This window comes from Buteo buteo, chromosome 5 (assembly GCF_964188355.1).
Source record: "Buteo buteo chromosome 5, bButBut1.hap1.1, whole genome shotgun sequence".
In the NCBI taxonomy this organism is placed as follows: Eukaryota; Metazoa; Chordata; class Aves; order Accipitriformes; family Accipitridae; genus Buteo; species Buteo buteo.
Window position 1 is genome coordinate 48,668,175 of NC_134175.1, and position 23,985 is coordinate 48,692,159.

The 23,985-nt window shown below is 37.9% G+C and overlaps 1 protein-coding gene across 1 annotated transcript in view; it reads right to left on the reverse strand.

The window, feature by feature from the left end:
* Positions 1 to 23,985, reverse strand: part of LRP1B (LDL receptor related protein 1B) — a 576,780-nt gene that overhangs the window by 345,497 nt on the left and 207,298 nt on the right. The window contains exon 6 of the mRNA XM_075027025.1: positions 17,263 to 17,520. Coding sequence (XP_074883126.1) covers positions 17,263 to 17,520 — 258 coding nt within the window. The remainder of the gene's footprint in view (positions 1 to 17,262; positions 17,521 to 23,985) is intronic.

Genomic DNA, 23,985 nt, shown 5'->3' on the forward strand with positions numbered 1-23,985 from the left:
TAGCTTCTACTGCCTTATAAACTTAAAATTTTCCTTGCTCTGAATGTGACTGCAATGAGGACTGCCTAAAGGAACTCAGAAATCTGCTCAAGACTCAAGGTGCAACAATTTCATTGACAGTTACTATAGCAAATTAGAATCATGATTCATTCTTGCTTTTTGGGCATGGTTTTGGATTATTTATTTTTTTAATAAATATATACAGCACTTCAGTATTCATTTCTTGCTTGCATTTTCCACAAATTAATGTATATATTTGAAAATGCTTAAAAATAATCTCTGTTTTTCTCACAAAATTTTTTTTTTTCTTTTGCAAAAGTTGATCTTAAAGGAAGAATTATTTTGATCTACCCAAAAAGCTAAAAAAAAAAAAAAAAAGTGTTATTTTTTCTTCCATAACCCATATACATCTCTTCCGAATGAATGTAACATTCAAACTTCCACAGAAATTTCATGCTGTATTCTGGGCTTGCCTGGGGGAGATGAGAGAAGGGGAAGTGGTTTAAAAAGTGGTGGTTTTATCTTTAATCAAAGAGCGTGGGCGGGCAGGTACCCTGACTCCCCATGAACGCAGCCTCGAAACCACAGTTGCGGGGAGGGAACCGTTTGCTCCTCTTACTGCGCCAAAACGTCAAGTGTTTATTTTACAGAAATCTTTCCGCTTTGCAAAGAGCAGCTTAGTGTTGTCGCAGGTAGTCGGGTCTGCTAAGAGTCACTTGTTTAATTTATTCTATTACACAAGCACGGTGGTTTTGAGGACTGTGCAACAGTTTGGACGGTTGGCCATATGCTAGGGGAATAGACGCTTCGGAGAAGAAAGAGAGGATCGCTGTAATAAAATTTTCAGGAGCTTAACATTTCTGTAACGAGCATCCTAACACATGGACGATGTCAGTCTAGTCCCCACCGATCGTGCAATATAGGAGCGCGATGGTGCTGCTCAAGAGCCTCGTGCGGGGAAGAGTCACCTTCGGATCCCCCTTTCCCAAAGGCCAGGAGGAGAGATCTGCAGATCTCCTGGGCATGTTCACACCCGCTTACTCTACATTCTGTTATGTCAGTAGCTGTTTGCCTCTGGGGCTCGCCTTCATAAACCAGCCTGGAGTGAATAAGGGTTTGCTTCACTGTATTTTGACTAGGGAAGCATCTCCTGCTTCCTGCTGAGTCAAAAGAGGTGAGACAGAAACCAAGGTTAAAAAAAGATTAATCTGGAAGCCAAAACCATGAAAAATGAGATAAGAGAAAAAAAATAAGTGAAAATGGGACAACGTATTTGAGACATTGTGCATTTCCCTCTGTTTTCTCAATCTTCAGGGTGTATTTTTTTCCACATATAGGCTGTATTTTTTTCCACATATACACATTTTATTTCTGCACGACTCAAAAGCTGCTTTCATTTTTTGATTGAAAGCTGAGATTTTAGGAGGTAAGGCTTTGAAAACTGTTTAAGGTAGACAAATAATAAAAGTGCCAGGCATGGCCAGACTTGCTTAGTTTAATTTAATATCTATTTAGAAAAAAAAGAGATAAAATTATCTATTTATAAAGGAACAAAATTTACTCCAAAGAACAATAGCAACCAACTTGGGGATAGGCTTTTTGCCTCTACCTGTGTAAAAAGCCAAGTTTTGAAAAACAAGACAAATGGTAGCAAGCCTTTCTTTTTCTAAAATAGCCAGTAATTGTCAGACCAGGAAAATAGCATTTAAAACACGCATAAATGACAGGCTGTGAAGTCTTGCAGAAGCATTGCCTTTGCTGTGCCTCTCTTCTGAGAGTAACGTTCCTAATTAGCAGCCCAGACAACCTCATACTGACACTGTGGCTTGGGAAAGTTAAGCTGGCATAGATTTTTCTGTGCCCCTTCTGCTGACAGCAATTTGCCATAATTATGTCTGCAATGCCATTTACAAAATATGATTTTTATTAAAAAAATCACCATTCAATAACTTAAACACACTGGTGTCTAAACTCTTAACAGCCATGTCCCGAGTGATTATTGCATATGTTTAAAAATGAAAAATCAAATGAAAAAATCCGTCTTTTTCAAATGACTCATCCTCAAATGTCTGATTCCTTTGAATTAAATCGGCCTTCTCAGATACTGTTTGTAAAAAGTATAATGCAAAACCTAGAACATCCTAAATTTAAATAAGCACTTTAAAGCATCCAGACTTCCAAGTTCCTCAGAAGAAAAGAAACTTTTTCCTCTTGTTTGCCCAGTAACATAATTTATATTTCAATAAATTGGGTTACGGTCAAAAATACAGTTGGTATTCTTGCAACCCTACAGGATGTTAGAAGATACTGCTTTAAAAACCTATAAATGCGAACATTTAGACAATAGCACTTTCCCCAAGCTGAAGAGTTTTCAAAAATATGAGCCTAATCTAAATATTATGAATACTTAATGAAAGCATCCTGATAGCTCATGAAGACACCTAGTCTCTCAGAGACGTAGTCTATCCAGTCACTTAGAGATTCAAGGATTCAGCTTCCAACTAGGTATAGAAAAGAACACATTTAGGCATTTATTGAGTATGGGCATTTTTCTTTCTGTTTAAAATCAGACTTTTATCCTTCTACTGGATGCAGCCCACTTATCAAGAAGAGAAGATTCAACACCTGAAATTTCACATGATTTAAAATTAGCAGTTCCATACCTTCCAGAAGACTCCATGAAGACTGTGACACAGTCCGGCCTACAAGATCCCTGCCAGTCCTCACATCTATGAATTGGTGTCTGAGCACCAATGACACGATCTGGTCACAGAAGCCAGTTTTGGGGCCTCTTAAGCAGTCCAGCAGATAGCTACGCAAGTTTGCTGCTCAGCTCAAAATACAGTTTTGGCCCACCGGTGGCCCTGTTCTACCTTCACCTTGCCTTGCAACAGTCCCGTTGTACACTTTTGCTATTTCTACAAAAGTTAGACTTTTCAGTTTTTCTACGGCTTAGTTTCTTAGGCTGCTATGAGACACGTAACTACAGATGGAAGCCAGGCAACGGAGTGTTATTAAGACTGGCACGCCATAGTACGTTGGCTGAGGTTGAACATCGAGCAGGTACTGAGAGGGAAACGCGGGTTTAACAATAATCTTCTTCCTCCCATTGGGAACCCTGGGATCTACAGAACAATAACAACAAAAAATCACACCTTCCTCTTCTAACAAATCCCTCTGTTTACAGAGCATTCTGAGGAAATGTGATGATGGCGGACCCCAGGTGTGCTTGGGTCTGCGCCTTTGCCAGGAATTTTAAAGCAGGGTAGCAAAATCTGGTCCTAAATTTTTTCGCGTATTTCTTCTTTTACTCGTGTTATAGAATGATTCTACCACACAAGGCATCAAATTTCTGGAGTGAGTAAAATGAGTGAAATTTGCTGTTACTGGGTCTTGAGTCACAGAGTTGGCTGTGATGCCAACAGATTAAACGAGTAAGGAAAAAGTGTGAATCAATGAAATAAGGGCCTTATGAATGGCCCTATCTTTTAATCCTGAGTGTTAAGATTTTTATAAGGAGTGAATTTTCTGACATGAATCTCATGTCAGAAACAAGTAAGAATAATTGAAAACCATAACGTTTCTAATTTCTGCATTACTGAGTTTCAAACATATTGCCCAGTGATTGTAAACTTGTAATGGGGTCCCAGTAGCCTGCATACATGCTGAACAATAAAGACAGATTTATAGAGGTACATAGCTATAACGGCCTCTTTTTTTTTTTTTTTAACTGCACATTCAAAAGCTTCTTATAAATCTGCTGAGACTGTAAATCAAACCCAGTTATTTACTTCAAAGCAGTTAAGTCATCCACTGTTAAAATTAAAGCATAATTCAGCCGCAATAGGCATCCCATCAAGCATGTGGACTAAGAGAACTGCTGCGGGAAAAACGACGCGGCTACATTAGGCTGTAACACTCGCCTCGTTTAACCACCTTCCATCAAAGGCAAAAGTGTACAACCTTCCACCTTCCTAGGACTGCCTGCTGCACATATTATGAACTTCATAAACCATCGTCACACAAAAATAAGGTTGCTTAAACATTTTCCCATAAAGACGCTAAGTAGTGGATTATTACAATTTTAAAGATATGCCAGTAAAACATGGAGTTACTTTTGCAATACAAAGTCTTTAAGGAAAATGACTTTCAGAGAAAGTTTGAACAGTTTAACACCAGAGGTAGGCGATGGTGCTTTAAGGAACGCTTTTGGGGGGATAACGTAGAAGTAAATTATCTTTGTCGGCTCTTAAAAATAGGGTTAGGGAACAAAGGAAACTATTCTTGCACGCTTTTTGTAGAAGGTAGCATTTGTCAGACAACACTGGTTCACAGGATCTGGAGTATGCTGTGGTTTCTTGCAGGTAAAATGCAGGTCATAATTTTGTAGGATAATTTCATTTTGAGCCCACTATATCTGCTATTAGCAATTTACAGTCTAGACAATATGAATATGCAGTACATGACATGACCTAGTGCTACAAATCAATCTGTTTCTTTCCCCCAAAGGGCATTATTACATTCAGTTTTAATCAGAAGGTAATACTGACCATAGAATATTTCATTCTGATATATAGATACATTCATATTGGGCACAAAAGTCTTTATCTTCATCTCAAACATATTAGGGGAAAAGGAGAAGACATTACACTTCCCAAAAAATTTTATTGCTAAAATAAATTTTATTACAGAACTTGTTTATAATGTAATTGAAATCTGCATACCGAGTCCAATTTAAATCCAGCTTGAGAATTACAACTTAGAGGATACTAGAAAATTTAAAAATATCTTCAATTATAAAAACTATGACCTGCACAGTTAGCAAACATATACCTTATTGTTCCACATAATATCTTTGAAACAAAACCGTATCATGTATTTTACTAGATGAGATAGCCTCTTTTTGTAGGGTTGCTAAGGAAAGAAAAAGAAATTGCTGCTTCTATTAAAGGACATTAAGCTGTTTTCTCCGTCTTTTTCCCCTCCCTCTAACAGAGGAATCACTGTCACCACCTGATGCTATCAGCACACTTGTACTTCTGCAAAACACTCAAAACCACTGTACAGCCCCCACTAATGTCACTTCCCTCGTATTATAGTTTGAGCAAAACAAACAAATAAAACCCTTCATGACTGTGAATCCTGACTGCCAACTGACTATAACAAATGCATACTCATGTAATCATTACCTCACCCTCCCTTTCTTCCTATCTGTCCTTTTTTTTTCATACATTTATTACATCTTTTCAATATCAGAATAGTAACCTTTGAGCAGAGGACTGTTATTTATTATATGTGACCTGACCAACAAAGCAGACAATTGCCCAGACTGAAAATAAAGGCATTGTTGATGCACTTAAAAAGAAAGTTTTCTTTTTTCTTGCGAACTTATTTCCAGTAATGCAAGAAATAATTAAAAAAAAACAAACAAACATGCGTTTAGAGTTATGTATTAATTATTTTTCTATCCATTTTCAAGCAGATGTCAGGACACTGCTTGCTTTTTTTTTTTTTTTTTTTAATTTCTATCATCATCACTATAGTGGTGGGATCCAAGTATTGGTGTACCTGAGCATTACCTTAAAATGGAATACCACTGTAGATTCCATTAAAAAGTCTCATAAACCAGTCAAATACCTGCTGCTTCCAGTAATATGGCTCAAACTCAATGCTCTTATATTTGCAGAACTTGAACTTTGCTTTGAGAAAGCTTCCAGCCCTTTCCAAAACTAGCCACTTCAGAAAGATATGAGGCCATAATCCCCCCTCTTCTCAACCACAGAAGTATTGTGTACTTTGTGCTAACTACTTCTACCTTGTGTATCCCCTATCATTTTAGCATTTCAGTTTTTAAACCTCACAGCATCCCTATGCCATATGGAAATACTGTTATTCTCATTTTACATTTAGAGGGGAAAAGACAAGATTACTTGCTAAATGTCATCCTGTAAGTCTCGGGAAAAACAGTGGTCTCCTGACTATCAGCATATTGCCTTTCTTCCTAAATCACTCCTCCTTTCATGTAAACGGTAAAATGAATTTGTCCTAACACTTGCAAAGAAACACAGAGGAGAGACATGAATATGCATTGCATCCTCCTCCAGGTCCCCTCTGCAGGGTATGCTCTTGTCTTCCTTGTAGTAATATCTTTTGCCTACCCTAATGTTAAATTACTTCTGCGATGAGCGATCCCCCAGGCAGCAAGATACATGGTGTTAATGCTCTCTGCCGATAAGAGCGGAGCAGGAGCGCGGCACTGGGTGCTGCCCAGGCTCTGCCTTCGCCTTACCCAGCACCCTTCCAGCCGCAGCTGGCTCTGCCTCGCACGAGGCTCTCCAGACAACTTGACAGTTCACGCAGAAGTGTATTTCAATTCTTTTCAGGGCAGCTATCTTCAAATTTATTTTTTTTTTTTTTGCTCAGTCTACTTTATGAAAGAATAATTGTCTGTCCAAGTATATGTTTGCAAAAGGAAAAAAAACCCAAAACTCAAACCGTGACCAATTATTTTGGAAGATACAGAACATGGATTGCAGTACATTCACACACTGTTGTAAAATATGTTTTCCCACTACTTCATCTTACTTGAGGTGCCTTTTCCCAATGGGTTCATTTCTGAAGCTAATGCAGTGGTTATGACTATGTAAAACAAATCTGAATTTTGCGACCAGTTGAATAGACTTAATCAATGACTAATCACTATATCCTCCGAAGAGTCTCAAAATGAAAATACGTATTTTCAGTGTATTCATAACTAGAAGAGAAACAGTACTGATCTTTTTAAACCCATCATACTTAGCTCCTTATAGATAAATAGAAAAATACTCCCCCATATTAAAAAATTGAATCATATGCTTAAGTGAAATAGCAACAAACGACACGCAAGCAAGTCCAAAAATGCCAAAAAGAGCAAGAGTGCCTGGAACTGCAAATTGTGGCAGGTATCCCCACACATTCCTCAATCAGCTCATTATTTTTGCTTGTATAGTGTGACAGAGATTTTACGCAATTACACATGCAAAGACTATCCAAACTTTATCATCAGCTCGAGAACTGTCATGGTAAATGCCTAACCCAACACATCAAACTGCAGCTGTTCTGTGACATGTTGATAAAATGCAGAGCTTCAGCTTTGCGCAAACAGACCAACCCTTTTGCATATTCTGTCCTCTTCTCATTTAATTACTTACAATGATTAAAACACTTTTTTCCAAAACTAAGAAATTTATATAGCTTAAGCCTGACTTTAGCAAAAGTGATTTACTCTGCTTAAAAGTTTTGTTATGTGTAATTTTTCAATTTCAGAATGAGTGCTTCACTAAAACCACTGTTAAAAATGTTAAAGCAAAAGCAAGATTTTATTTTATTGAACCTAACTGACAAATAGTGAGAAGGATAGGATTTCATCTTCCATTTTATTTATTTCATAATGCTGATATGATCCATAAGGTTTTCAGCATTTCAAGTTCCACTCCAAAGCTGAAGTCAAAAGAAAGTTTTAAATCAAATTTGCTTAATTCTAAGTAGAAATCCACAATGTAAATTTTGTGGATTGAGAAGACAAAAATATTTCTATGAACTGGAGATAATACTTTTTGAGCTAGTCATTGCTTCTGCCATTCAAAGCAGTTAAAACCTGAAAAAAGCAATCATATATTAAACCCCCAAATCAGATGGTGGTTTTAATTTGTCATGTCCACCACAGTGTAAATAATAATCACAGTTTTATCAACTTTTGCAAACATGCAATTCCCCTTTCTCTAAGGGCTCCTGATAAAGTACTAAGTAAAGAGCAAGCCCTTTATTTTATTCTGACACATACAAACTCTTTGGGGTGTCTCCATCACAGACTACAGTACAGCTCAGAAATACCCAGGCTATAGTGAGTATGGAAAGCAGACTAGTCCAGACCCTAAAGTGGTATAGCTTATAGAATTTCTTAAAAAACAGTGACAAAGATGCTGCAACTGTTTTTAAGTTTATCAGATACATAGCTTCTGATTTCAGATTTACATGGATTAATGCAATTTCTATTCATTTATGAAAAGCATGAACTTTATTTACCCTTTTCCCTGTAGCAGTACAAAGCATTAGATCAAACTATTAGTGCAAAACACAATTAGTAGAGCCACGAGTTAGATCACAACTTGCAATACTTGTGTTTTTATTCTAATACTCTTTTCATTGCATAAGATATGTAAGCAGATTTTTTTTCTTCCTGTTCCTTCCGCCAAAACATACAGCAAGCAGAGATTTTTTTGTATTGCTATGCACCTGATAGCAAAGGGCAAAGTCATAGTACATGTGATTAAGCCTGAGCAAATACGAACAGGGGTTGTGCCAGTTGCCTATCGGCCACTTCACTGATGTCCTCTAGACTCAGTTCTGTATGTAGCAGATAGAGCACAGTGCATTCCTAAAAATTCTCAGGCTCTTTGCTGAAAACATACTGTTTCCTTATGGTTTTAGCTACTGGATAAATCTCTGTCTGGGATGGACTTTGGTCTGTAATTGCTCAAGTGCTTCATTTTTTATATCAAAATATGGTACCACTTATGATGTTGGATGTAAACAAACAGTATTTTGGGTTAGATAGTTTTTCTTATGTCCCCTTCTTTCCTATAAAGACAAAAGTACTTTTGAAGAAGCCACAGACTTTTCTTTTTTAATATTTTTACAATGTTGATGCAACTTGCGTTCTATGATTTGTGTCTCAGAGAAAAGTCTTTAGGAGGCAGAGGAACTAATTTTAATCACATGATTCAAAGTGCATTATGTAAAAAGAAAGGTTTCTCGACTTCTTCAGTTGACTTTAGTGGGTTTTTTTGATGATGTCTGAATGAAAAAATTGCATTAATAAATTAATATCTGGAAGTACGTGGCAAATTTGCTGTCAATTAGTCTAATTGAAGCAAACTTGATTAGCATTGTATGTGACATGAATTTACAAATATCTCCACTTAAGAAGAAAACCACTAGCTACATCATGGAAAATGTGAAATTTATAAATAAAATAATAAAGTTCCAGTGGAAAATGAAAAAAAGTTCATGCATATATAATTAGTTGATGGTATCTAATTCTAAAATATTAATCAGATATTTTAGTGCCATTGAAGAAAGTTTCTAAGAGTGTGCACTTGAAGCCTCACGTTCATAACAAACCTTACTGAAACAGGCAGGTTACAACTATACGTCTCCTGTATATCTTCTATATACATCTTTCTTAGAAGAAAGGCAGAAGACAAGCTTCTGTGAATACTGAGGACATCCAAAGAGCCTGAAAGCTGTAGCATAGAGGACTTTTAACAATTGCTGTAGCTAGACAGTTGCTCAGATCCTACATGGGATCAAAAAGGGGTAGAAGTTTTGGTTGTAAAAGGCAACACCATTCTATTCTTGTTTCACTTGCAGCATGTTACAAAAAAAAAAAAAAAAAAAAAAAAAAAGACTTTCTGGTTTCAGCAGAGAGCAAAAAAGCCTACTGTACCCGTGCTGGAATCAGAGGAATGAGGGATCATCTTTCCTGATCTCCGAGAAGGCTGTGCTATGCAAATGTCTGTGTCTCCCTGGACGTTTGCCCATTATTGAAGTCCACAATGGATTTACAGAAGCAGAACAAGTTCTGTTTCTGTGAAAATCATATGACAAAGAATAGTTCCAGTGGCTACCAAGTAAAAACCAAAGTGAAGCCAACATGGTGCATATGGATCTCAAAGGCTTATGGGAAAATGTGCATCTAATCCCATAAAACATGCATTATTTAATTCCACATTTCAGAAAAAAAAAATTACTTGTGGGTTTTGGTTTTTTTTTAACTGATATTTCATTATTCTTGTATCTGGGGGTGTAAATGCATTTGTAAAATATTCACTACAAAATTATGCATTTTATATTTGTGGCAACCTAGTTATCTATACATTAGATCTTTATAGCCCCCCCAATTATTTTATTCTATCCTCAAAACCTTGTTAACAAAATACAAATGTTAGTGTTTTATGAGCAGTATAATAATACTGGAGAGTCCCTCAGTATGCCTGATAAAGATAAATTTACATGGTTACTGATACTATGACAAAGTGTCCACTTTTTATTTACAAAATCCTTCTGCTACAGTGGGAGGTGGCTTGCTTGCTCTTGGATTTGCTCCCTCGTGCAAGAGCTTTTCTATCAAGGAGGGTTTGGGATGTAAGAAGGCACAAATGATACTGTTATGTCCCACTGTTAGGACAATAGTGAAGCTAATTAAGATGGAAGTCCGAAAACGGTCAGCTAGGAAGCTGACAAATCAGGGAAAAGGGAATCTGACAATGCTGTGGTGAGTATAAGGACATGAAGAGATGCAGGCTTTGCAGAGACAGCACTCAGGAGATTGTCCCAGCAGAGCCTAGGAGTTCAGAAGAAGGGGTTGTTGGGGGGGGAACGCAATCAAAAATTTGCACAGAGAAATGCTACTGAGATAAGACATTTTACTTTCTGTACTCAGCCTGAGAATTAAACTGTCCAGGGCATGACTACTGCAAAGTATGTAAAAAGAAAATAGGCAGCACTCCAGCTTTGCTAAGAACAGAAGCAGGGTTTTGACTGATGTCAGTGAAAGATCAATTGTGGAAGCTGGGTAAGTAACAAAGCTTGAAGAAACAGTAGTATTGTATCTTTGAATGACTGAACAATTCCACTCTTGGCAATTAACAAGCAGTTAACAAACAGCTCTTGTGTCAAAAAGGATTAAGTGCAGGTAACCTAAGGTGGAGGGAAATGCCACCAATTCAGAGCATCTGCCATGGAAGCTTGTGCCTCAAAATGACATAATGCAATGTTACAGGGACACTATTCAAGCCGGTAGCATAATCCTCAAGTCAAGTTGAATGGACTGTATCCAAAAGGTGCATCAAAAGCAGGCAGATCCTTCATAGCTAAAATTTAGAAGCTCCTAATATATGCAAGGCCCTCTTAGGATCTCTGTTATACAGATTATATCTTAACTTTTGTGCAAACGCCATCAAGCATTGAGATATACACCCGAATATATGAATACTGTTCATAAAAAAGATAATGGATTTGCAATACCTAATATAGTCAAAGGATGAGATCCAACTGATCGTGGTTGTTGGAACAGAAAGGCTGAATGAAAAGATATGAATTACCCTTACTCTTCTAGTAAACCTGCTGATCATCAAAAAGACTATGTATAACCAATAGTCAGAAAAGACTAGCCGGGAGCTAAAGATAGAAGCACACTGATAAAAGCAAGTTTCTGTACAGGCCTAAGTCTCCAAAGGAGCCTTGTCATTAGAGGGGGGCAGAAGAACTGTATACAAAAGGACAATGACCAGATAGCATCGTTTCCTGCGCTAAATAAAAGTCCATACTGCAACAAGAAAGCACCTCAACAACGCTGTATCAAATATTGAATCACAAGTTCTGTAAGCCCGGGTACACCAGAATGAGGAATAAATGTATGGGCAGATGCAAAGATCATGCAAAGAAAGCATTTACCATATCAGGCCATGGGGTATGAAGGACATCCAACTAAAGATTTGGACTTGTGGCTGCTCTGAAGGGGAATAGCTAAAAGCAGATGGAAATTAAAACAAAATGGAAACATGGCAACATATGAAAATCACAAGAGATACTCAGGAAGACATGAGGACAGACTCAGAAAAGATGTAGTCTTCCACATATGACAGTGATGGATCCATGTAACTACCCAAGATGGAGGCCAAAGCTGGTTCCCTGTTAAGCATCACCAAGTTCCACAGCAGTGGTCTGTGCTGGAACCTGTGTGGGATAACATTCCCAAGTTACCTGCAAGATGACATGAATAACAAGGTGATAAAGTCCAATAATGAAAATAAGGTTTCCAGAATAGTAAAGAGGAAGGTCAGTTTTGAAGAACTGCAGGACCTCCGGAGGCTGAGTGACTGAACAGTAAAAGGAGATGGGAAATTCAAACTGAATAAACATGAAATTAATGAGAAAAGTATCCTAGTTTTCTATATTTAATGATGGCTCTGTGTAGAGCACTTAAGAATGAGATATCGACACTACCAAAAAAAGCAAAAAAACCCCCTACCTTTGGACAAAGTAAGAAAGGTCACTATGCCAGAAACAGCATTTGCCCAGTCTTCCCAGAAACGCAAGAACAGCAATGCAAGATCAGCCAGGGCTCTAGGAGTGCCAAGTGGGCACCATATACAGGACAAGTATGCTGTGATATTTCTTTAGGATCCTCTTCTCACATCCCATTCTAGCTCTCATTACTGTATCAGATGCTCTGAACACTACTAAAGTGCCATGTGAGGTGTAAGTGACCTTTGTCATGAAGGCTTCTCATTTCTGTTCATCTTCTAGGAGGTCTGCAAGCACGGGCTGTCTATCACAGAAGAAAAAGGAAAATCACATTCTACAACTATATTGACAGCCTATAATGCCTGTCTGGAGACAAGCTCGGGGCCGAGCGTATGTAGGAATAAACACCTCCCCCTAGATCTTCACAGTTGTTCTCCTGAGTAAGCCAAACTTTGCTTTGATTTCTCATGAATATTCACAGGAACTTCACAGGAAGGTTGCTGACAGAAGCACTGTCTCTAGTGCTTAGTGTTTCCTTCAGTGATTGAGCCTTATCAATGCCAAGCTAAATGACTATAACTGTTCTGAACACAGCACTAGTAGTTGTGGATAATCACTGCTAGGAAGTTTTTGGGTCAGGGGATGGGAAGGCAATTAGGGAGACCAAAAGCAGGGAAGAAAACAGGAATATAACCAAACAGACACTGTTGGATCCTGGTAAAATACTCTGGGCTCCCTGTCTGATCATGTTCACAGCAACCATATCCAAAAAGTGGGAAAGCCAAAAAGTCAGCTTTGGTTTGCGCTTGTGAGGGCAAGGAGAAGGTGCTGGGTTCCACGAGCAGAGAGATGAATACTTCTCCCCACCGGAGACTACCAACCCTCCATGCCCATCACCTGTTTCCAACCTTGGAGTGACTCTTCCCCTGTGCTGTGGTCGGGCAGGCTGGGGAAGGCAGCTAGATTAAAACTGAATTAGTACGGAGGAAGCAAGAGGTTTCTTTTCATCCAGATCGGTCCTGTACAAGCACATCTGCCAACAGAAAAGCCTGTGTGCCTTCCAAGGTGAGGCAGAATCAACTGTCTGGAGGTATAAAACACCACAAGGTGGCAAACCTAAACAAAAGCATTCCAGGATTTGTACTGGTGTACCGTGATAACTGAATGCCAAGAAAACCTGAATCAAATACCAGCCAAGCAGAAAATATCATGCTTTGAAACATCATCCCAAAAGAGATTTTGTTATATTCTGCAGAAAAATAGTGGCTAAAACCCAGGCTGTGCTGCCTGGTGCTTGTTTGGAGAGCATGTAAGGTGCTTGGTACTTGTAACGATGAAGATGCAAAATGCCTATTAAAATGAAGAAGGAGATTCTGTCATCCAGAAGGTGCTGCTCTTGCCACCTGCGCACTCCAACACACAAAAACATTAGTAAAAGATTGCACATCATGGCTTTGAAAGGGCAGAAAACTGTGAGAGATTTTCCACATTCATGCCATTTAAAAGAATTTTTGCTAGTTTGGTCCTAGAGGTAGCACTTAACATAAATGATTGTTCCTGAAACTCTTCCTGTACTAACTGGAAGCAGAGAGTGAGCTAGTGTAAAGTGTCAAGGAGCATGTCCGTTATTATGGGCAGGGGTTGCACAAGACTCCCTTACAGGAGAATCTTCCCTGAAAACCTATTTGGCTCCGACACTTTCTGCATGAATCCTTCCAAGAGGAAATTTTCCAGCTTCTCTTCCAAAAACTTCTAGGTCTTAAAAAGACAAAGATGAAACAACCTGCCAATGCTTAGCCTTGCCTAAGACAAGAATGCCTGCACTGATGTTACCATGCCTACAGAAACCTGTCGTTATTTAAAAGGCTAAAACTATCAAACAAAACCTATCCAGGATATAATAAATCTTACAAGCCTGAAACTAGCTTAATAACTAAGCACAGGGAATGTCATCACTGGAGTTGCGTCCCGTTCCCTCGCAGCAAGCAACACCCGAGCATGGCATCAGCCTCTCTGCCTTCTGTACCCTCACACAGAATAAGGTACAGCTGCAGACCGAGTTAACACTGCTCTTCAGAGGAATCCGGCTCTATCCATCTGGGACACATACACCCCAAAATGAAGTCATATTGGACTCTCTTTTGAGGGAGAATGCTAGATACCAAAGGACCCTAATTTCTTTTCTTCTCTGAATCCAAAGCTTATGCTTACTACCTGGAGCTGGTACCATATGACCTATCATGAAAACAAAGTCATTTTCATAGTCCCTGCTTTCCTAAATGTCATCTTTCGTCTTAAAATATGATCTACATTCTTTATTCCTAACTACAAGACTTACCTGCCTTCACTACAACAAACATGTTGAATAAGTCCACTTCAAGCAGTCCCAATCACTTTGTATAACTGACTTTTCTACCACTTTTTGTGTCATATACAGATAAGAAGTTTTCTTCCACTAATAAAAAGAACAGATTAGAAGACTGGGGAGGGGAAAAAAAAAAATCCACAATTTTTCTTGCTGCTAAGAACACTTTTTCTTTTTTTTTTTCCTAATATTTTTAGGAATATCCTCTTTCCGATTACACATAAAGACAAAAAAAGTTTCCTATGAAGAACGGACCTTCCATTTTAATGTGAATAACTCCATGGGCATGAGCATTTACTTGTCTTGAGCTGCCAGAGAACACAATTACACTTGAAAATGCTCAGGCTGAAATTCTTGACAAGGAGTTAAAATGAATTAATTTGCCTCATTAGATGTAGTGCTGTACGATGAAGAGAAATAGCAGAAGTCATCTGATGGGTAACAGAAGGTGGAGGGAAGAAAAGGAAGAATTTAAAATTAAAACTCAATTTCACAGTAGCCACAAAATGACCTATACATGTGTGGAGGCATATATAATAGTTAACAGTAACATGAGACTCCTGCCATGTCCTTGCAGGCAAAACTCCAGGTATATGTCTGGAAGGGAAGATATTAATCAGGCGGATAATTTCTGCATTGAGTACTGGGGGGGAAAAAAACAACCAACAAATCTGCAACAGCTGAGTTCTGATTGAACCTGTGGAAGTTATTATTCCCATAAAGAGCAGCACGTTGTCCGTGCTGTCTCATGCCTCGGACGCCCCAGTGAAGCAGTCTGTGGAGACCGTTCACCGCCGGGCTGGGAGCGGGAGTGGGACAAAAGCAGCTTTCACACTACTTGTCCCTCCTCGGAGGCATGCCCAGACCACGGGGATTGACGCTGCTCCGTGGCATCAACCACAGAAGAGCGTCTGTGGATGTGTGTGCCTGGGAAAAAACACCACCAGAGTGAAATCTGCTCGATTTTGTCAGTCAGATCGCCAAGCCTGACCCCAAGCAATGTTTCGCTAAGTCTCCAAGTGCTATTGCCCAAATCAAAATTAAACAAGGATTTGGAACAAGCCTCTGCAGTCGATTCACGTCCATGGGAATTTCTATTCTTCATTTAAACAAGACTGAACGATTACAGTGAAGTTTCAGAAAAATATTAGAGACCACAGGCTGATGTGTACTAGTACTATGAAAAATGATTAGCTCATTAATTCCAGGCACTGTATTCATTTCAAACCCATCATATAGCCTTAATTTTGCAAAGAGATGCACTAATGCAGATCTGAACACCACAGAGATTAGCAATTCTCTTCACATGCAGAGAAGAGAGGGAGACGAATGCAGGAGAGAACTGGTGGAGAACTACAAAACATAGTGCTAAGGTCCGCTCTGATGATGAAGATAAGTCACAGAACCGACACACATACAGTTCAATACAAAACAAATTTTGCTAAGGACTGTAGTTAATCTGATTGTTCTTAATATAAGGAAAATAAAATAAAATAAAATATCAATAACAGAGTGAATTAAGAAAGCACAATCAAATACTACCATCCAGTTTTTTAGGGCTCTTAGATATCTGAAGTATGAAAAGCCCTCTAAAATACAACAATAAATGAACAAAACCTGAATAAAATTGGAAGAAGACAAAAAAAAATACACCTACACATCTAGGATAAGAGAGTCCTCTAAAAGTAAAATAGTCATAATGAATGGTGAACAAAAAAACCAAACCCCAAACCCTATTTTTGTTTGTTTGCTTGTTTTTAAATTTAATTTTCTATTCTAGTAAATATATAATTAGGAAAATAGGTTAAACAACCTGCGCTTACTCTGCAGAAATGACCACATCTTACAACAGCTATCTGGATAGTCTAAAGCACAATCTCTAAAAAGAATTCTTCACTTTGACATGCACTTCTAAGATTTATAATCAAATTTGTGATTTGAATATTCCTGAACCAGATGGTCAGAGAGTTTGAGATCCCTTCAGAGCTATTCTTTGAAGCCCATCTCTCCTTAAAAGGATTTTTCAAAATCTTAGGTACAATCTTAAGTTCCAGTCTTCAGTTTTTAGAAGTCTGTTATTAACACCACTATTGCACTCCTCAGTGCTGTGGTTTATAAGCTGATCTGTGGACAGCTCTTCTGTGAAAGATGAAGAAAATTGCATTTTTTTTTTATTGCATGCTATTTTGCAGTCTGTTCACATGAGAATGTGTAAGTGGATGAACATCTCGTTCAGAAGATAACAGCGTTCCACAAATTGAAAAGCTGATTGAGAAATAACGCTGTAATGCCAAAGACTAATTCAGTATGATGGGTTTAGGTCTTTTTAAATTTTTTTTGTCCTAATTGCAAAAAAGGGCAGCAATTTATTTCCAGTAAGTCAGGAAATATTTTGTTATTTTTAAGAACTAACACACCTATGATAGTTGACAGCAAATGTGATAAGCAGGTGTCTCTTTAGTTCATTGTTAATATTGTCCCAGTAGCAAGGAATCATTTTCGAGCTTTATGTAGCACTACTTTGCCAGAGAAAATGAAGCATTTTACATTTTTCTTCTGTTGCACTGTTTTTATAACATCCACACATTATATTTAGTCTATAAAATTGCACATCTTTAAAAACTTTGCATAGATAGAAATATTGCAACTTATACTGAATATATATATATAATAGGAGTGAGAAACATAAAAGTGCTTCAGTATGAGTTGCAATATTTAATGCCTTAAGACTATTTTCAACAGCAAGCCCCAAAATACTTCTGAAGGCTCCTGCAACAGTTTGCCGAGACAGACGCTACTGTTTTGCTAAAACGCTGTCAAATACTTACTGTGAAGATACTGAGCAATGTTTATTATCCACTCATCTGTTAACTTCCCAGCTTTTGTTATCTTGGTACACTTCAGCTGACTTGAAAGATCTCTTGATTCAATCCAACAAATTGTGTCTTCTTTGTAGCTGTAGTCTAGTGTCAAAATTGCAGATCCTTTTACAGGAGTTCGGGCAGACATTTTGCTTCCATTAAGGTATAAGACCTCAATTGTTTCAGAGCTTGCAATCAGAAGAAGAGGAGGTCTATCAGCAGGCTCTAAAAACAAAGCGAAGAGAATTTAAAGGGTTAAGTGACTGCGTATATCATATTTATCTTCTCTCTTTTAATGTAGTTTTTAATGTTCTTACCTGCATGTTTTAGGAGATATAATAAATTGGTTTTGTTTTTATTTTTGTAACTATCATATATTCCAAATTACTAGTCTATTTTATCCTGCTGTTCTAATGGTTCACATCATTAAAGAAAATTAATTACCCTAGCCCCACAGCTTCTGTTTAATTCCAAGTATCATTATTGCAACATTTTTCATGCCTAAGTCATAAAATGAAATACAACTTATGCAAATTATTTCTATCCGGATTACTGGCATTTCTAAAAGAATGAAGGCCAGGAAAACTTGCAGAACTTACGAGTACACATGAAATGGTAAGGTACTTTTCATATTAGAGTCTGTAAAATAAGACAAAAACTGCGGAGTGGATGGTGCTAAAAAAAATTAAAACCAACCTAACTAAAAAACTCAATGCAGTGAAACCTCGCTACATCGTACAGATGATGGGCCTAATACCGTGCATTATAAAGGAGAAAGTGTCATGCAATGGAGTTTCCTGACAGCCAAAACGGAACAAAGAATGCCTAGTTTTCCATTAGGTTACCGTTAATGTCACAGTAAACAAACAAAAAATAGGAAGAAGCAATTCATGTTAAGATATTACATGCAACTTAAAATTGTTGTCACGTTCACCTGAATCACTTTGCCCAGAAATCCTGCTAGTAATTTATAAAAATACTTGAGCAATGTGTGAATAATGAAGGAAACAAAAAAACCCCCATAGTGAAGAACATGTATCTTAAAATACAAAATGTTCAGCTTAAAACTTTAAAATGTTAGGTTATCCACACAGAGGAACGAACAACTCTCATTGAGACAAATTATTTTTAGCATGAGGATGAGTGCTATTGGGCACAAAAGCAGCTGTTCTTGCTCTGGGTGTATCTTTAATTGCATTACTGTCTCAACCATCCAGGGCTGGTTTGCAGTTATGCATCTGACGTACCCAACTGCAAATGGATATGATGAGGAGTCTGTTACACATGGTGCCACTGCTGACATTGAGTGACATCTTGTTCTAGATCTAGACTAGTACTTTAAACTGAAATAAGGTCCCAGTTAATCCAGAACTGTCAGGGGGACACCTGTATCAAAACCATATGCCAGCACTTTCCCTTTTTTTTCTGGGAAGAACTCCTTCATTAGAAACAGTGGGTAACATCGCTTTGCTTCCATTTATAATGAAGAACTGCTGTTGACATAAAATATTATGTAAATTGGCTGGGAGCAAGCATCAGACTTGTATGTGTTTAAGATAGAGGATAGAGAAACTGCTTCCTGAAAAATCCCCTGCCTATTAGAATTTGTTCAGCATTTGGAGACCTGCTCCAACCGAGACTGAGCTGATGCAGGACCTTCCGAGAAGATTCCCTGAGAGAGGAAGATATGGTGACCCTAAAAATTGCTTCAGGTTTAACTGGAATAACAATGATGTCTAATTTTGCAATGAAGTATGTTCACGTGAAAGACTTTCTTTGTTGTTGTTGTCTTTTGCAACATGGTCAACAGCACTACAACATGTCTATTCGTCCTGTTCATTTGTTAAATTAAATAAAGTTGTCAAGTGGGCAAACTTTTGGATGTTGTACTTAAAAAAATTACCCTAAAACATAGCAACTCACACTGCAGTTGCAAGCATATGTGAAAAATATTTGTGTTGCCAAGAGCTCTCACCCCAATGTAATCTGCTTGTATTCAAAGGAATAAATCAATGTTTAAGTGCCATATTGACAAGTAGTACTTTCGGTCAACATTCTACCTAATAAAGTTTTCAAAATTTTACTAAGCAATTCCAACTGTCTAAATGGAGAAAATAATTGCATAAATAAAAGGATCTGACAAATAATACTTCATCAGCAAGTCTGATTAAAGAGAAAAAAATGCTTCAGTGAATACAGTGCTTAGTGATCTCACTCAAATCCACAGAAACAGGCACTAAATTCTGTTCTTTGGTACTATCTGCTTTTATTTAAACATCTCGTTTGAGGATTTTTTTTTTATTATTTTATTTTGTCATGTAAAAAACTTCTTTTCTATAAGGGATCAGCATGTATTCTTTCTAAAGTGGATTTCATTTACTCTTTTCCTATTGTTTCTCATTCCATAACATATATTCTACCTTGTAACATACTTTTTCCCTCCCCAGTAAATCCCACACTGACATCTGCAAAACCACACTGCTGTAGCATTACTTCCCAAGCTTACTGACTCTCCTCATTGGCCTCACATTCACTTCCACCAATACATCAGTCTTACCCATGCATAAGAATTTTTTAAAAATTTCAGAAGATACCTAACAACTGAAGGGACTGAAGTTATTTGTGAAACAACCCCTTGTGGTGTAAGCCACAAGTGAAGCTCCCTAGTCTTGCTTTTTCCAAAAGAGAAGGCAGTGGGGTTCTTATTAAGCAATTTTATTTGAAATCTGCCAGGTGGGTCCATTTGCAGTCAACAGGTGGCTGGTGTACGTAAATCTCTCTTTCCCCTCTTTCTTATAAACTTCTGCTACTCATCAGAAGAAGAGAGCCAGACTTAAGAGCTTCTGTCTCCATCACCCACTCACCCCAGAGACTTCCCAGACTGGTACAAAAGGTATGTTTCCATCAGCATCGTGCTAATTTGGGGGATTTTTTTTTTTTTTTCATCTAACAGCTCTCTGCTCAGCTTCTCCCTTCCCACAAAATAATACCACTGCCTAATTCTGGGTCCAATCACTCCTTTCCCAACCAGCAGCAGCAGCGAGAAAAATCCTTTATTATTAGTTTTGCTCTTATACTTTGTGTTAAGTAAGGCACTTCCACTCTCTGCAATCTATAAAGCCTTCAAGAAAAGGCAGCTACACAGGAGCTGTTTGCAGTTACAAAGCCAGCATGGTTGTTCAATTGTCCCAGGTTGCAATAGAGAACCGTATCCCGTCTTGAACTATTTTGAATTGACCTATTGACAACTGTAACAAGGTTTTAATACCTCACTAAACTCCGGAGAAAGGCTGTATTTTAATATTAATGTCTAAGACATAAGGGAATTCTGAAAAAGAATTAGCGTCAAACCTCCTGAGCAGCAGCTGTAATCAAACCTGGCTGCAGACAAAGGAATCGTAAGGACTCGTGGCACTGCTAAGAGCTTCTGCTCAGCAGGCACTACTAAACATTAAAAATACATCTGTGTTCTGGCAGAACTTCTCCAGAAACCAGATTACTGAGCTTGAAATTATTTTTTCCAAGCAGCCCATACATGAAATAATTCAATGGATTGAATCAGTTAATCATGTTTTTTCACAGTAGGGTAGGTACCCTGCTTATTTCAGCGTTGCTCAGATAAAGGCTGATTTCATAATTACTTATTAAAAAAAAAAAAAGAGTAAAATTATTTTAATGATAAAACTATACAAAAATATTGAAAGTTCCTACAAAAAATATTTAAAGCATCTTACTGTATTGTTTAATGCACATGAAAACCAAAAAAGAAGATTAAAAAAAAATCATGTCTTCTCCCTCATGAAAACTGCTTGTCTGTTTCTCAAGAGCAGAATCTACAAAGCTTACAAGTTTAGTGGACAGATCTAGGATGAGTTACAGTGAGCTGACAGCAACTTTTCAAATAACTGGACTTCATGTGTGTTATTTCTTCACAAGGTTCGGGTTGTTTTTTTTTTTTTTTTTCATTTTATAGGAAAGATAAGAAGTAAAGAGCTCTCTAATCCAGGAAAGTTTTATGATTCACCCCTCTTGACTAGAATGAAAGCATCTTCCTTTGAATTATGTTTAAGATAGAGTAGTGGAAAAGATGAAAGACTTGCATTTCCCCCCTCCCGATCTTGTCTAAAATACAGATCAATAAGTGATGTCACAACAAATCAGAAACTAAGGCATTTTGCACTGCCAACAGTCCTACTTCTCCTCTGGAAGAAAAGCTTCAGAAATGCCAGCAATTTTTTTTTTTTTCTTCCCCCGCTACAATGACATGAAAAGGATAAAAACAAGAATTCAGTGTTTACAAGCAGCTTAAAAACCCTTCTTCTGAGGTATGCATTGTAAATTATAAGCACTTTGCTCTTAGCAATACCTGTATTGTATAAAACTCTGAAAAATATTTAGTGGCCTTGAATAAAATGCAGTCTGATTCTATTTTGGAATTAATTTTCGATGTTTATCCACAATATACCCCACAAATGGGCTGCTTTATTTCTAAAGCTTCAAAACTTAGTTCTGTGAGATTTTACGAGAAAACTGTGTTGTGAATCAATTTAAGAGTGATGAATCTTTTCTAAATACCAGAAAAAGCTTTTTGCTTTAATCATTATCAGTTCATCCTGCTTTATCTACATGACAAATGTTTCTTATCACATGGCATTTCTCTCTAGATAGGCTATGCAGATATACCAGGAACTTTTGGAAGAAAGATGATTTTTTTTTTTTCCTCAGCTAAAGATTTCCAATTCTGTAATTTTGTTTCCTTAAATATTCTTTTCATCAAATGCAGGCCTTGCGATATAGGCATACAAACTTGGTAAACAAAGATGTTCTAAAACTCTGTTCAGCAAAGCTATGTTTTGTTTCATTTTCCCCTCGGAAGAAGTCATTAACTGCTGCTTTATTCATAAAAGAAAGTGTGGTTAAAAAGTCTGGAAAAAAAACATGGTGTGCCCCCAGCTGTTTTGATACCTATTTTAACATCCTTCCCAAAGGTACGGTGCAGCTAAAAGTTTCCGGCTCCAAAGCTATTTAAATGAGCTGAGGAAGAAAATGCAGAATTTAATGAGGGATAAACCTTACCACCTTCACAGCCAAGCATTTGGCTGCCTGAAGGGTAAGAAAAAAAGTAGCTTCTGTGAACTTCTTTGCTAATTATACCGTACCACGCGCAGGAAGACGGTTGCGCAGGGATGGGCTCCAGGGCCGTGCAAGAGCTGCTGGGGATCTCCAGTGACCACCGCACTGGGACAGGGCTCCTCCAGACCAGTGCTCACCAACACGTGTCACCCGGTCGGCACCTTCCGTACCTGGGGTCTCCACCGTGTCCCCCGCTTCTCTACTCGTAAATATTCAGAAACCTCCCACTCAATTTACAGAGACAACCGAGATGTGGCAAAGGGCTGATAGTTTGGTGTTGCATATTGTGCCGTATCTAGGATCTCAACCTGGATGGCAATTCATATTCTTAGCAGATCTGCCGTTATTAACATGGAAAGTTTTACATAATGCCTAACCTAACCTAAACCTCTACTGCTGCTTCTTATCTTTCATACCTTTTACACACAGAACAGAATATTCCTTAGCTCATTTTCTTTATCTATTTGACAACTACTTTTGTCAAATGTAGACAAAGCCGATAGCTTGCTCTCTTCATCCTTATTTCCTTCAGGCTTTTTAAGGAAAAAAAAAAGTTGATACTTTTTCTAAGTGCTCTCTTTTTTCCCTTAGACACCTTTTTTTCCTGGATTTTGTTCTACTGATCCACAGTGCGTGGTGCTCATTACTGGATGTCCTATCCCAGCTGAAGACCTCCCAGTATTAAGTAGCAGGATTACTTCATACATCTTGGAAGTAATAATCCTACTTATACATATCAAGATAGTACCTCTACCCCTGCGCAATGGGATGACATGGACTCATTTCCAACCTGTGATCCGTTACACATTTTAGATACTTTCCACCAGCCTTGCTTTTGTCCCTGCTCAAACCTTATCCTACAAGGCGGAAACTTGTGAAAAGCAGCTTGTATGATCAGTGAGGCTACAAATGTAACGGTAAGGGTGTAGGAAAGTGACCTGCCAGCACATGGAAACTTCTCTATTTTCCACACAGTAAACTGGGCCCAGTGAAGCAACATAAGCTATTACAAGTCACTGCAGCTCTTGCAGAGCTCTGCAATAAAAGCACCTTTATTACTGTGCCTGGCATCTTTTTGACCTCTGTGGCCTGTGATGTATTTGACCCAAATATTCATCATATTGATAATTTAATCCAGCATTAATTCAAAGACAAGTTGTGTTTACACAAAAAAAAATGTAATGAGCAACACTCATTTCTTTGCAGCACTGTGATTTTGATTTGTACTGTCCTGCAGTGATTTCTCTGATTAATGAGTAGTGATTCCTTTCTGAAAATAACAGAAAAAGTGAAAACTACTGTAAAATAAGCATGATCAAGTATTAAAAAATACAGAGGAGTAGTTCTCCTCTGTTAATCTGATTCATTTCATCAAGACCACCAAGACACTGGCAGCTCACTACAACAGTCATTTTTTACACAGTCTGCTGGATCTAAGAAGGGAAACTCAAAGGCTCATCTCAAGCCCAGTACTGGCACCATGAGGATTTCCTGATCTAGAATTGTGTTATTGATTTTCATGTAGTGGAGGAAGAATATTAAAATAGTTTTACTTTG